This window comes from Dendrobates tinctorius, unplaced genomic scaffold, assembly GCF_039654945.1.
Source record: "Dendrobates tinctorius isolate UK_male_01 unplaced genomic scaffold, ASM3965494v1 ptg000251l, whole genome shotgun sequence".
Taxonomy (NCBI): Eukaryota; Metazoa; Chordata; class Amphibia; order Anura; family Dendrobatidae; genus Dendrobates; species Dendrobates tinctorius.
The window spans coordinates 3,516,031-3,531,204 of record NW_027361918.1 but is presented as its reverse complement, the minus strand read 5'-3'; the positions used below and the strand labels follow the sequence as shown (position 1 = coordinate 3,531,204).

Here is a 15,174-nt window from a genome sequence, read left to right as displayed (position 1 = left end):
AGGAGACTGCAGAGAGATTATACAGTGTACACTGGAGGATTCTGGGTGATGAGAGGAGACTGCTGGGAGATTATACAGTGTACACTGGAGGATTCTGGGTGATGAGAGGAGACTGCTGGGAGATTATACAGTATACACTGGAGGATTCTGGGTGATGAGAGGAGACTGCTGGGAGATTATACAGTATACACTGGAGGATTCTGGGTGATGAGAGGAGACTGCTGGGAGATTATACAGTGTACACTGGAGGATTCTGGGTGATGAGAGGAGACTGCTGTGAGATTATACAGTGTACACTGGAGGATTCTGGGTGATGAGAGGAGACTGTTGGGAGATTATACAGTGTACACTGGAGGATTCTGGGTGATGAGAGGAGACTGCTGGGAGATTATACAGTATACACTGGAGGATTCTGGGTGATGAGAGGAGACTGCTGGGAGATTATACAGTATACACTGGAGGATTCTGGGTGATGAGAGGAGACTGCTGGGAGATTATACAGTATACACTGGAGGATTCTGGGTGATGAGAGGAGACTGCTGGGAGATTATACAGTGTACACTGGAGGATTCTGGGTGATGAGAGGAGACTGCTGGGAGATTATACAGTGTACACTGGAGGATTCTGGGTGATGAGAGGAGACTGCTGGGAGATTATACAGTGTACACTGGAGGATTCTGGGTGATGAGAGGAGACTGCTGGGAGATTATACAGTATACACTGGAGGATTCTGGGTGATGAGAGGAGACTGCTGGGAGATTATACAGTATACACTGGAGGATTCTGGGTGATGAGAGGAGACTGCTGGGAGATTATACAGTGTACACTGGAGAATTCTGAGTGATGAGAGGAGACTGCTGGGAGATTATACTGTATACACTGGGGGATTCTGGGTGATGAGAGGAGACTGCTGGGAGATTATACTGTATACACTGGAGGATTCTGGGTGATGAGAGGAGACTGCTGGGAGATTATACTGTATACACTGGGGGATTCTGGGTGATGAGAGGAGACTGCTGGGAGATTATAAAGTGTACACTGGAGGATTCTGAGTGATGAGAGGAGACTGCTGGGAGATTATACTGTATACACTGGGGGATTCTGGGTGATGAGAGGAGACTGCTGGGAGATTATACAGTGTACACTGGAGGATTCTGGGTGAGGAGAGGAGACTGCTGGGAGATTATACAGTATACACTGGAGGATTCTGGGTGATGAGAGGAGACTGCTGGGAGATTATACAGTGTACACTGGAGGATTCTGGGTGGTGAGAGGAGATTGCTGGGAGATTATACAGTATACACTGGAGGATTCTGAGTGATGAGAGGAGACTGCTGGGAGATTATACAGTATACACTGGAGGATTCTGGGTGATGAGAGGAGACTGCTGGGAGATTATACAGTATACACTGGGGGATTCTGGGTGATGAGAGGAGACTGCTGGGAGATTATACAGTATACACTGGAGGATTCTGGGTGATGAGAGGAGATTGCTGGGAGATTATACAGTGTACACTGGAGGATTCTGGGTGGTGAGAGGAGACTGCTGGGAGATTATACAGTGTACACTGGAGGATTCTGAGTGATGAGAGGAGACTGCTGGGAGATTATACAGTATACACTGGAGGATTCTGGGTGGTGAGAGGAGACTGCTGGGAGATTATACAGTGTACACTGGAGGATTCTGAGTGATGAGAGGAGACTGCTGGGAGATTATACAGTATACACTGGAGGATTCTGGGTGATGAGAGGAGACTGCTGGGAGATTATACAGTATACACTGGGGGATTCTGGGTGATGAGAGGAGACTGCTGGGAGATTATACAGTATACACTGGGGGATTCTAGGTGATGAGAGGAGACTGCTGGGAGATTATACAGTGTACACTGGGGGATTCTGGGTGATGAGAGGAGACTGCTGGGAGATTATACAGTATACACTGGAGGATTCTGGGTGATGAGAGGAGACTGCTGGGAGATTATACAGTGTACACTGGAGGATTCTGAGTGATGAGAGGAGACTGCTGGGAGATTATACAGTGTACACTGGGGGATTCTGGGTGATGAGAGGAGACTGCTGGGAGATTATACAGTGTACACTGGAGGATTCTGGGTGATGAGAGGAGACTGCTGGGAGATTATACAGTATACACTGGGGGATTCTGGGTGATGAGAGGAGACTGCTGGGAGATTATACAGTGTACACTGGGGGATTCTGTGTGATGAGAGGAGACTGCTGGGAGATTATACAGTGTACACTGGGGGATTCTGGGTGATGAGAGGAGACTGCTGGGAGATTATACAGTGTACACTGGAGGATTCTGGGTGATGAGAGGAGACTGCTGGGAGATTATACAGTATACACTGGGGGATTCTGGGTGATGAGAGGAGACTGCTGGGAGATTATACAGTGTACACTGGGGGATTCTGTGTGATGAGAGGAGACTGCTGGGAGATTATACAGTGTACACTGGGGGATTCTGGGTGATGAGAGGAGACTGCTGGGAGATTATACAGTGTACACTGGAGGATTCTGGGTGATGAGAGGAGACTGCTGGGAGATTATACAGTGTACACTGGGGGATTCTGGGTGATGAGAGGAGACTGCTGGGAGATTATACAGTATACACTGGAGGATTCTGGGTGATGAGAGGAGACTGCTGGGAGATTATACAGTATATACTGGAGGATTCTGGGTGATGAGGAGAGGAGACTGCTGGGAGATTATACAGTATACACTGGAGGATTCTGGGTGATGAGAGGAGACTGCTGGGAGATTATACAGTATACACTGGAGGATTCTGGGTGATGAGAGGAGACTGCTGGGAGATTATACAGTGTACACTGGGGGATTCTGGGTGATGAGAGGAGACTGCTGGGAGATTATACAGTGTACACTGGAGGATTCTGAGTGATGAGAGGAGACTGCTGGGAGATTATACTGTATACACTGGGGGATTCTGGGTGATGAGAGGAGACTGCTGGGAGATTATACAGTGTACACTGGAGGATTCTGGGTGAGGAGAGGAGACTGCTGGGAGATTATACAGTGTACACTGGAGGATTCTGGGTGATGAGAGGAGACTGCTGGGAGATTATACAGTATACACTGGAGGATTCTGGGTGATGAGAGGAGATTGCTGGGAGATTATACAGTGTACACTGGAGGATTCTGAGTGATGAGAGGTGACTGCTGGGAGATTATACAGTGTACACTGGAGGATTCTGGGTGAGGAGAGGAGACTGCTGGGAGATTATACAGTGTACACTGGAGGATTCTGGGTGATGAGAGGAGACTGCTGGGAGATTATACAGTGTACACTGGGGGATTCTTGGTGATGAGAGGAGACTGCTGGGAGATTATACAGTATACACTGGGGGATTCTGGGTGATGAGAGGAGACTGCTGGGAGATTATACAGTGTACACTGGGGGATTCTGGGTGATGAGAGGAGACTGCTGGGAGATTATACAGTGTACACTGGAGGATTCTGGGTGATGAGAGGAGACTGCTGGGAGATTATACAGTGTACACTGGGGGATTCTGGGTGATGAGAGGAGAATGCTGGGAGATTATACAGTATACACTGGAGGATTCTGGGTGATGAGAGGCGACTGCTGGGAGATTATACAGTATACACTGGAGGATTCTGGGTGATGAGAGGAGACTGCTGGGAGATTATACAGTATACACTGGAGGATTCTGGGTGATGAGAGGAGACTGCTGGGAGATTATACAGTATACACTGGAGGATTCTGGGTGATGAGGAGAGGAGACTGCTGGGAGATTATACAGTATACACTGGAGGATTCTGGGTGATGAGAGGAGACTGCTGGGAGATTATACAGTATACACTGGAGGATTCTGGGTGATGAGAGGAGACTGCTGGGAGATTATACAGTATATACTGGAGGATTCTGGGTGATGAGGAGAGGAGACTGCTGGGAGATTATACAGTATACACTGGAGGATTCTGGGTGATGAGAGGAGACTGCTGGGAGATTATACAGTATACACTGGAGGATTCTGGGTGATGAGAGGAGACTGCTGGGAGATTATACAGTATACACTGGAGGATTCTGGGTGATGAGGAGAGGAGACTGCTGGGAGATTATACAGTATACACTGGAGGATTCTGGGTGATGAGAGGAGACTGCTGGGAGATTCTGCAGAAAAACAGTGGAAGATTCTCGGTGGTGATGGTATACAGATAGATCCAGAATTCTTTGGTCAGTGACACAAATTTTGACATTTATAAGATGCATTTATATCAATGCAATCAATCTGGGCTTACAGTGTTTAATCTCGGCTTTAATTTGACTGGATTCATATCTTAATTGGAGGAAAGGTTTAGGATTTATAGCTCTTTAGTATGTAGTTCCTTCTTTTTCAAGGGACCAAAAGTAATTGGACAATTATCTCAGTAGCTCTGTAATGGGCTGCATGGGATTTTACCCTCGTCAATCCATTATCAGTGAAGCAGGTAAAAGGTCTGGAGCTGATTCCTGGTATGGAATTTGGATTCTGTTGCTGTGAACCCACAACATGAGGTCAAAAGAGCTCTTAATGGAAGTGAAGCAGATCATCATTAGGCTGAAAAAAAAAAATCAGAGCGATAGCAGAAATGTTAGCAGCGTACAAATCAACAGCTTGTACATTCTGCAAAAAGGAGCGCACTGGTGAGCCCAAGGACTCAAAAAGTTCTGGATGGCCACGGTAGACAACATTGGTGGATGATGGCAGAATCCTTCCCATGTTGAAGAAAAAATCCTTTACAACAACCACCCAAGTGAAAAGTGCTCTCTAAAAAAGTTGGTGAATCAGTATCTAAGTTTACCATAAAGAAAAGACTTCATAAGAGTAAATCCGGAGGGGTCACCACAAGGTGCAAACCATTAATCTGCTTGAAAATTGGCCAGATTAGACTTTGCCAAAAACAACTAAAGAAGCTGCCCAGTTCGGGAAAAGCATTCTTGGGGCAGATAAAACTAACATCAGCCTATACCACAATGATGGATATAAGAAAGTATGGAGAAGGCTTGGAGTGGCTCCTGATCCAAAGCGCAGCACGTTCTCTGTAACACATGGTCGAAGTGGTGTGATGGCGCCGGCTTGCATGGCTTCCGATAGCCCCGGGGCACTAGTGGTTATTGATGATGTGAATTAAGACAGAAGCAGCCGTATTAATTCTGTGTGTACAGGGCGACACTTTCTGCTGAGATTCATTCAAATGTAGCAAGGACGATTGGACGACGCTTCACAGGAAAGACGGACAATGACCCAAAGCATCCTGCGAAAGCAAAGAGATGGAATATTCTCCAACAGCCGAGTCATCACCAGATCTCAACCCATCGAGCCGCATTTCACAGACTGAAGACAAAACTGAAGGCAGAAAGAGCCACAAACAAGCGACAACTGAAGTCTCTGCAGGAAAGGCGGCAAAGCCTCACACAGGAGGAGACCAGCGATGGTGACGTCCATGGCCTCCAGACTTCAGGCCGTCATTGCTGCAAAGGATTCTCTACAAAGAATTAAAAATGAACATTTTATTTATGGGAAATTTATTTGTCCAATTCCTTTTGAGCCCCTGAAATGAAGATGATTTGAAGAAAAATGGCTGCAATTCCTAAACGTTTCACAAGAGATTTTTAGTCATCCTCTTCAATTTCATCTGTTGTTTCATTTTACATCCTAACTAGCGACCTGCAGAGGTGAAATCACGAGGACTCATCCCTGGCCAATGATTTCTGCACCTAACTGTTTGTCTGTCAGGTTCCTGTCAGGTGTCAGGATGCCGCTGTCTATTTCTCCATGGAGGAGTGGGAGTACATGGAAGGACAGAAGGATCAGGACCAGGACGTCAGGAGGAAAAATGACCCAACGAGGATCGACCAGGACAAAAGCAACATGACGGCAAGAGTATTACTCCTCGCCCTGGAGATAATGGACTTGTTAAAGGGAAAGGTGAGAGTCTCCCATGAGATCACTCTGATCTCTATTAATAGAACAGGACTGAAAAGATGGATAGAATCTGTGGTGATCGGCGTCTGTCACTGTACACAGGAGCACACGGTGGTGAAGAAGACGTCCGGGGACCGTGTGACTCCCTGTATGTCCGGAGGGCGGAGCAAGATCCCGAGCCCCATCACAGAACCCCTGCACTGCCCGACACCAGAGAAGAAGGTCCTAGAACTGGCCAACAAGATCACCGAGCTGCTGACCGGAGAGGTGACTGCTGGGAGACTGCACTGGGGGATTCTGGGAGAGGAGACTGCTGGGAGACTGCACTGGGGGATTCTGGGAGAGGAGAGGAGACTGCTGGGAGACTACACTGGGGGATTCTGGGAGAGGAGAGGAGACTGCTGGGAGACTACACTGGGGGATTCTGGGAGAGGAGAGGAGACTGCTGGGAGACTACACTGGGGGATTCTGGGTGATGAGAGGAGACTGCTGGGAGACTACACTGGGGGATTCTGGGTGATGAGAGGAGACTGCTGGGAGACTACACTGGGGGATTCTGGGTGATGAGAGGAGACTACACTGGGGGATTCTGGGTGATGAGAGGAGACTACACTGGGGGATTCTGGGTGATGAGAGAAGAGGAGACTGCTGGGAGACTATACAGTGTACACTGGAGGATTCTGGGTGATGAGAGGAGACTGCTGGGAGATTATACAGTATACACTGGAGGATTCTGGGTGATGAGAGGAGACTACACTGGGGGATTCTGGGTGATGAGAGGAGACTACACTGGGGGATTCTGGGTGATGAGAGAAGAGGAGACTGCTGGGAGACTATACAGTGTACACTGGAGGATTCTGGGTGATGAGCGGAGACTGCTGGGAGATTATACAGTATACACTGGAGGATTCTGGGTGATGAGAGGAGACTGCTGGGAGATTATACAGTATGCACTGGAGGATTCTGGGTGATGAGAGGAGACTGCTGGGAGATTATACAGTATACACTGGAGGATTCTGGGTGATGAGAGGAGACTGCTGGGAGATTATACAGTATACACTGGAGGATTCTGGGTGATGAGAGGAGACTGCTGGGAGATTATACAGTTTACACTGGAGGATTCTGGGTGATGAGAGGAGACTGCTGGGAGATTATACAGTATACACTGGAGGATTCTGGGTGATGAGAGGAGACTGCTGGGAGATTATACAGTATACACTGGAGGATTCTGGGTGATGAGAGGAGACTGCTGGGAGATTATACAGTATACACTGGAGGATTCTGGGTGATGAGAGGAGACTGCTGGGAGATTATACAGTATACACTGGGGGATTCTGGGTGATGAGAGGAGACTGCTGGGAGATTATACAGTATACACTGGAGGATTCTGGGTGATGAGAGGAGACTGCTGGGAGATTATACAGTATACACTGGAGGATTCTGGGTGATGAGAGGAGACTGCTGGGAGATTATACAGTGTACACTGGAGGATTCTGAGTGATGAGAGGAGACTGCTGGGAGATTATACAGTATACACTGGAGGATTCTGGGTGATGAGAGGAGACTGCTGGGAGATTATACAGTATACACTGGAGGATTCTGGGTGATGAGAGGAGACTGCTGGGAGATTATACAGTATACACTGGAGGATTCTGGGTGATGAGAGGAGACTGCTGGGAGATTATACAGTATACACTGGAGGATTCTGGGTGATGAGAGGAGACTGCTGGGAGATTATACAGTATACACTGGAGGATTCTGGGTGATGAGAGGAGACTGCTGGGAGATTATACAGTATACACTGGAGGATTCTGGGGGATGAGAGGAGACTGCTGGGAGATTATACAGTATACACTGGAGGATTCTGGGGGATGAGAGGAGACTGCTGGGAGATTATACAGTATACACTGGAGGATTCTGGGGGATGAGAGGAGACTGCTGGGAGATTATACAGTATACACTGGAGGATTCTGGGTGATGAGCGGAGACTGCTGGGAGATTATACAGTATACACTGGAGGATTCTGGGGGATGAGAGGAGACTGCTGGGAGATTATACAGTGTACACTGGAGGATTCTGGGGGATGAGAGGAGACTGCTGGGAGATTATATAGTGTACACTGGAGGATTCTGGGTGATGAGAGGAGAGGAGACTGCTGGGAGATTATACAGTATACACTGGAGGATTCTGGGTGATGAGAGGAGACTGCTGGGAGATTATACAATATACACTGGAGGATTCTGGGTGATGAGAGGAGACTGCTGGGAGATTATACAATATACACTGGAGGATTCTGGGTGATGAGAGGAGACTGCTGGGAGATTATACAGTGTACACTGGAGGATTCTGGGTGATGAGAGGAGACTGCTGGGAGATTATATAGTGTACACTGGAGGATTCTGGGTGATGAGAGGAGACTGCTGGGAGATTATACAGTGTACACTGGAGGATTCTGGGTGATGAGAGGAGACTGCTGGGAGATTATACAATGTACACTGGAGGATTCTGGGTGATGAGAGGAGACTGCTGGGAGATTATACAGTATACACTGGAGGATTCTGGGTGATGAGAGGAGAGGAGACTGCTGGGAGATTATACAGTATACACTGGAGGATTCTGGGTGATGAGAGGAGACTGCTGGGAGATTTTACAGTATACACTGGAGGATTCTGGGTGATGAGAGGAGACTGCTGGGAGATTATACAGTATACACTGGAGGATTCTGGGTGATGAGAGGAGAGGAGACTGCTGGGAGATTATACAGTGTACACTGGAGGATTCTGGGTGATGAGAGGAGACTGCTGGGAGATTATACAGTGTACACTGGAGGATTCTGGGTGATGAGAGGAGAGGAGACTGCTGGGAGATTATACAGTGTACACTGGAGGATTCTGGGTGATGAGAGGAGACTGCTGGGAGATTATACAGTATACACTGGAGGATTCTGGGTGATGAGAGGAGAGGAGACTGCTGGGAGATTATACAGTGTACACTGGAGGATTCTGGGTGATGAGAGGAGACTGCTGGGAGATTATACAGTATACACTTGAGGATTCTGGGTGATGAGGAGACTGCTGGGAGATTATACAGTATACACTGGAGGATTCTGGGTGATGAGGAGACTGCTGGGAGATTATACAGAATACACTGGAGGATTCTGGGTGATGAGAGGAGACTGCTGGGAGATTATACAGTGTACACTGGAGGATTCTGGGTGAGGAGAGGAGACTGCTGGGAGATTATACAGTATACACTGGAGGATTCTGGGTGATGAGAGGAGACTGCTGGGAGATTATACAGTGTACACTGGAGGATTCTGGGTGATGAGAGGAAACTGCTGGGAGATTATACAGTATACACTGGAGGATTCTGGGTGATGAGAGGAGACTGCTGGGAGATTATACAGTATACACTGGAGGATTCTGGGTGATGAGAGGAGACTGCTGGGAGATTATACAGTGTACACTGGAGGATTCTGGGTGAGGAGAGGAAACTGCTGGGAGATTATACAGTATACACTGGAGGATTCTGGGTGATGAGAGGTGACTGCTGGGAGATTATACAGTGTACACTGGTGGATTCTGGGTGAGGAGAGGAAACTGCTGGGAGATTATACAGTATACACTGGAGGATTCTGGGTGATGAGAGGAGACTGCTGGGAGATTATACAGTATACACTGGAGGATTCTGGGTGATGAGAGGAGACTGCTGGGAGATTATACAGTGTACACTGGAGGATTCTGGGTGAGGAGAGGAGACTGCTGGGAGATTATACAGTATACAATGGGGGATTCTGGGGGATTCTGGGTGATGAGAGGAGACTGCTGGGAGATTATTCAGTGTACACTGGAGGATTCTGGGTGAGGAGAGGAGACTGCTGGGAGATTATTCAGTATACACTGGAGGATTCTGGGTGAGGAGAGGAGACTTCTGGGAGATTATACAGTATACACTGGAGGATTCTGGGTGATGAGAGGAGACTGCTGGGAGATTATACAGTATACACTGGAGGATTCTGGGTGATGAGAGGAGACTGCTGGGAGATTATACAGTATACACTGGAGGATTCTGGGTGATGAGAGGAGACTGCTGGGAGATTATACAGTATACACTGGAGGATTCTGGGTGATGAGAGGAGACTGCTGGGAGATTATACAGTGTACACTGGAGGATTCTGGGTGAGGAGAGGAGACTGCTGGGAGATTATACAGTATACAATGGGGGATTCTGGGTGATGAGAGGAGACTGCTGGGAGATTATTCAGTGTACACTGGAGGATTCTGGGTGAGGAGAGGAGACTGCTGGGAGATTATTCAGTATACACTGGAGGATTCTGGGTGAGGAGAGGAGACTTCTGGGAGATTATACAGTATACAGTGGAGGATTCTGGGTGATGAGAGGAGACTGCTGGGAGATTATACAGTATACACTGGAGGATTCTGGGTGATGAGAGGAGACTGCTGGGGGATTATACAGTATACACTGGAGGATTCTGGGTGATGAGAGGAGACTGCTGGGAGATTATACAGTGTACACTGGAGGATTCTGGGTGAGGAGAGGAGACTGCTGGGAGATTATACAGTATACAATGGGGGATTCTGGGGGATTCTGGGTGATGAGAGGAGACTGCTGGGAGATTATTCAGTGTACACTGGAGGATTCTGGGTGAGGAGAGGAGACTGCTGGGAGATTATTCAGTATACACTGGAGGATTCTGGGTGAGGAGAGGAGACTTCTGGGAGATTATACAGTATACACTGGAGGATTCTGGGTGATGAGAGGAGACTGCTGGGAGATTATACAGTATACACTGGAGGATTCTGGGGGATGAGAGGAGACTGCTGGGAGATTATACAGTATACACTGGAGGATTCTGGGTGATGAGAGGAGACTGCTGGGAGATTATACAGTATACACTGGAGGATTCTGGGTGAGGAGAGGAGACTGCTGGGAGATTATACAGTGTACACTGGAGGATTCTGGGTGATGTCTCTCTCGTTGGTTGTCAGGTTCCTCTCCGGTGTCAGGACGTCGCTCTCTATTTCTCCATGGAGGAGTGGGATTATGTAGAAGGACACTGGGATCAGTATAAGGACGTTGTGGTGGAGGAGCACCGGCCTCTTGTGTCACCAGGTAAGAGGAGACCTCAGTCATTAGTTTGTGGCTGTGCCATGGTTGACACTGGCAGATATAATACATCCTCACTACTGTCCAAGGCCATGCATACTCGTGTCTATAATTACCATTTGTATAATTATTTGGTTGTAATATGATTTTGCCCGTGTCTGAATGTGCACTGATGATCATGGAAGAGGAGCAAGTCTCCTCTTGGTCTGGAAGTCCAAGGTCTCCTATGTGCTACACCTAATGATTGATGAAAACATCTCAGACACAGTTTTTGAGGAAGCAAGAACCATTGTAGGATCCCATATTCTGCATCTTCTGTTTCCCTGGTGACCACCTGATTCACCATTAATGTCCATTGAATTCCATAACATTTCTTCTAGATCCTCCATCCTTGATCAGAGGTGGGACATGGATGGGCCTTTACGTTTAAAGTTGTGATTTAAAAAAGAAAACTATTTTTGTTTCCAACAGAAAGTGCAAGTGATCGTCCTGGAGAAAATGTCATGTTATCTCTAGCATATAACGTGAAAGATGAAGATATCATTTATCAGTCCTCAAGAGAAAATGCTACTACCCTTAATGTACATCGAGAACATCTTGTTAAATGTAAGAGAAGTCACACAAGAGAGAAGCCATATTCATGTTCAGAATGTAAGAAATGCTTTCCAGACAAATATCATCTTACTAGACATCAGAGAATACATACAGGAGAGAAGCCATACTCATGTTCAGAATGTGGGAAGAATTTTATAAGCAAATCAAATCTTGTTTCACATGAGAAAAGTCACAAAATTGAGATGCCGTATTCATGTTCAGACTGTGGGAAATGTTTTTCCCAAAAATCTAACCTTCTTAAACATAAGATAATTCACAAAGGAAAAAGGCCGTTTTCATGTTCGGAATGTGAAAAATGTTTTATAGGTAAATCGGATCTTGTTAGACATGAGAGAATTCACACAGGAGAGAAGCCGTATTCATGTTCAGAATGTGAAAAATGTTTTTCACTCAAAGTTCTTCTTGTTAGACATCAGAGAATTCATACAGGAGAAAGGCCATTTTCATGTTCAGCATGTGGAAAATGTTTTATAGATAAATCAGATCATACTAAACATGAGAAAATACATAAAGTGAAGCCATATTCATGTTCAGAATGTGGGAAATGTTTTATTATGAAATCACATCTTGCTACACATCAGAGAATTCACACAGGAGAGAAGCCTTACTCGTGTTCAGTTTGTGGAAAATGTTTTATTATAAAATCATATCTTGTTAAACATGAGAGAATTCACACAGGAGAGAAGCCATATTCATGTTCGGTATGTCAGAAAAATTTTACATATAAATCAAGTCTTATTTCACATGAGAGAATTCACACGGGAGTAAAACCGCATTCTTGTTCAGAATGTGGGAAATGTTTTCTACATAAATCAACTCTTAATAAGCATAAGAGTTTTCACACAGGAGAGAAGCCGTATTCATGTTCAGAATGTGGGAAATGTTATAAAAAAAAATCACATATTGTTACACATAGGTTAATTCACACAGGAGAGAAGCCGTATTCATGTTCAGAATGTGGGAAATGTTTTACTTTAAAATCAAGTCTTGTTATACATCAGAGAATTCATACAGGAGAAAAGCCATATTCATGTTCAATATGTCAGAAAAGTTTTACATATAAATCAAGTCTTATTGCGCATGAGAAAGTTCACACAGGAGAGACGCCTTATTCATGTTCAGTTTGTCAGAAAAGTTTTACACATAAATCCAATCTTATTACGCATGAGAAAATTCACACAGAAGAGAAGTCGTATTCTTTTTCAGAATATGGGAAATGTTTTAGAGAAAAATCAGATATTATTGCTCGTAGGTTAAATCACACAGGAGAGAAGCCGTATTCATGTTCAAAATGTCAGAAAGTTTTTAGATGTAAACCAAGTCTTACTGCACATGAGAGAATTCACACAGGAAATGCGTATACATGTTCAGAATGTGGAAAATTCTTTATGAGTAAATCAAATCTTATTACTCATGTGAAAATGCACACAGGAGAAAAGTCGTATTCATGCTCAGAATGTGGGAAATGTTTTAATACTGAAGCTCAGCTAAGTTCTCATCAAATAGATCACACTGGAGAGAATCCAGTTACATGTAGCGAATGTGGGATCTCTTTTATATATGAATCAAGTCTTCTCAGACATAAGAAAATTCATGTTCAGAGCGTGGAAAATGTTTCTTTAAAAGAATCCTTTCAGGTTAAACATCAGAGAAGTTACACAGTAGAGAAGCCGTACTCGTGCTCCGAATGCGGAAAAAGCTTTATTAGCAAAGACAAACTTTATAGTCATCAGAGAAGTCACACACAGGGGGGGAGCTGTTTAGTATGAAACATTGTTACAGATATTTACAACAATTTTTCCAATTTTACAAAGGATAAACATATTTTTTTGTTCTGCTAGTCAAAAATGTTATATGTATGAAAGGGGTCCACTGCTAGGACAACCCCATTTTAATTTGAATGTTTGTCCCCTTTAAAATAACCCTTATACTCACCTCACGTGTTGGCAACACTTCAGCGGTGTCTGCACTCGTCGTCCCGGTGTTCACGTGAGGTTATGTCACATGAGCTCTGCGCCCAATCAGCGCCAGCTTCACTGTCCCCGCCTTCGGACATAAGTAAATAACAGGAAGTGGTCGGCCAGCCGCTGCTCTCCCTTCCTGTTGATTTAGTGAGTGTCTAATAGAGGGCGTCCCCTCGGTAATATGCCGTCCCCCGGTATGTATCGGGAGCAGTTTAGAACAGCTTGGCTTTCCATCAAAGGTTTCTCAAGTCTGCAGGCACTAAATGTAACGGGTCAATTTCCACATAAGACACAGAACATCAATGACATCTGGAATCTGAATTCCCTTATTAATGGTAACACCAGTTATGTTGTGTACTGTACAATGCAATTCATGTAACCTTAAATATGTGGGATGTACGAGCCGAAAACAGAGTATTGGAACATCTACAAACATTACCAGTAACAACAGGACACATTCGGGGGTAACCAGACATTTTTTTGGAGACAGATAATGGGAACAGCCAAAGTCTCACATTCTTTGGAATTGAGAGAGTTAATCGTCCAGATAGAGGAGGAGACTGGTGGGAAAAGTGTTATTGAGGAAGGCGTCCGGGATTAGGTTGGACACGAAGCACCCATAGGAATGACTTATAGAAATGACACTGTGTGTAATTACTGACCTGTAGTATTGATAGTGTTCTCTAATTAGGAGTTTGTCCGTATTCCATATAGCGCTGTATTAATTGCATTTTGTTACATTTATTCTTATAATTTCTATGTCCACGTGGTTTTCTGCGGTTCTCATGATTGGTGGTTGGTTGCTTTAAATGGTATATCCCATGATTCCCTGATACACTCTGTGACTAAGGGCGGTCCGCCAGAAACGCGTCAGGGTGAGCCTTCCCACTCACCATCGCGGATATTAGAACAATATTGTAATCATTATAGAATAAAGCATTGAAGACTTTCTCCATGTCTGCTGCAATCTGTCTTCTTCCTCTGTAATAAGTCGAGTGTCCGTCCTCCCGACGGCTCCGTGATTAGTTTCCGTGTGGCTCGTTCAGATGAGCGCTCTATAGGTACCGGTGCTGTTCCTGTGCACCGTGAAGAGCCGGTGTGCCGGTACACATGGCAGATTCTCCACATGAACCAATCGTTTAAGTAAAAACTAAATTGTAGTAGGCATTCCGGACAAACGTGTGTATGTATTGTGGGAAGTCAGTCTCCATTTTATGCTCTAAATCCATTACGCAACATCTCTACACAGATCCCTCTACACATTCCAAGTGCCTGAGAAACTGAATCAAACCCAGACACCTACCCAGATTTATGTCTAATTCCCAGAAAACAGTTGCTTGGCTTTTCGAATAAAGTCTACTCTGTTCAGGAGTATATATAACTTCTATCCGCATTTCATTAATGCAGAATCGCTGTTGTAAGATGGTCACTGGACAGGTCCTCGAGGGGAGATATGTATCATCGAGGCTGATAGCCTCAGTGATGTAATCAGACTCTAGTACATATAG

General features: G+C 45.5%; 1 protein-coding gene across 4 annotated transcripts in view; it reads left to right on the top strand.

Moving 5' to 3' along the window:
• Positions 1-14,617, top strand: part of LOC141065415 (uncharacterized) — a 63,453-nt gene extending 48,836 nt beyond the window's left edge. For 2 of the 4 annotated variants that reach the window (XM_073557889.1, XM_073557891.1), the window contains exons 4-6: positions 5,772-6,227; positions 10,970-11,093; positions 11,559-14,617. In XM_073557889.1, coding sequence (XP_073413990.1) covers positions 5,772-6,227; positions 10,970-11,093; positions 11,559-13,471 — 2,493 coding nt within the window. In that variant the 3' untranslated portion in view covers positions 13,472-14,617. The remainder of the gene's footprint in view (positions 1-5,771; positions 6,228-10,969; positions 11,094-11,558) is intronic. The other 2 variants (XM_073557890.1, XM_073557892.1) reach the window with 2 other exon arrangements.
• Positions 14,618-15,174: the final 557 nt, after the last annotated feature.